A 583-nucleotide genomic window follows, 5' to 3' on the forward strand; every position below is an offset into this window, starting at 1 on the left:
CTTAAACTGAGGCTGAGAGTGTGTGCGTATGTGCCCAAGATCCCAAGAGGAGAATGGATTGCGGTGTGGCCATGCCCCCTGGGGGTAATTTCTTGCTTTCTGTCTCTCTGTCTGTCTGGCAAGTGCACACGCCCTAAAAAAATAAAGTAGAAATAATACTTACTATTGGAATTGCTGTGAGAATTAGAGACAGTGCACGTAAAGTGCCTGGCAGAGTACCTGTCATTTAACAAGCAATAAATGGTAGCAGTAGTAATAATAGTCATTGCAATGATGATAATAGTAGTACTTACTATTTTAATTGTTTAATAACATTATTTTAAAATATGACATATATTATTATATTATTGCTTAATGTATTAGTATTAAATTATTATTATATCAGCTAGAATGACTCACCATTTTCTTTCAGCTTTATCAAATTTTCTTTTAGTTTCTCAGTTTCTAGTTGAGCTTTCTCAAGCGCAGAATCTAAAAGAAAAAAAAATATTGTGTAAAAAGCAAACAGCTAGTATGCATAAACACCACCTCTGGGAAGATTTCCAGACCTCCCTTTTAGTGTTCCTACTGAACTCAGTTTATC

The 583-nt window shown here is 34.8% G+C and overlaps 1 protein-coding gene across 3 annotated transcripts in view; it reads right to left on the reverse strand.

Annotated features, from left to right (window-relative positions):
- Positions 1-583, reverse strand: part of LOC102472830 (coiled-coil domain-containing protein 30-like) — a 32,074-nt gene that overhangs the window by 15,155 nt on the left and 16,336 nt on the right. For all 3 annotated transcript variants that reach the window (XM_027766892.1, XM_027766891.1, XM_027766890.1), the window contains exon 4: positions 400-471. In XM_027766892.1, coding sequence (XP_027622693.1) covers positions 400-471 — 72 coding nt within the window. The remainder of the gene's footprint in view (positions 1-399; positions 472-583) is intronic.

The sequence above is a fragment of the Tupaia chinensis genome, unplaced genomic scaffold (genome assembly GCF_000334495.1).
Source record: "Tupaia chinensis unplaced genomic scaffold, TupChi_1.0 Scaffold143758_1, whole genome shotgun sequence".
Lineage (NCBI taxonomy): Eukaryota > Metazoa > Chordata > Mammalia > Scandentia > Tupaiidae > Tupaia > Tupaia belangeri.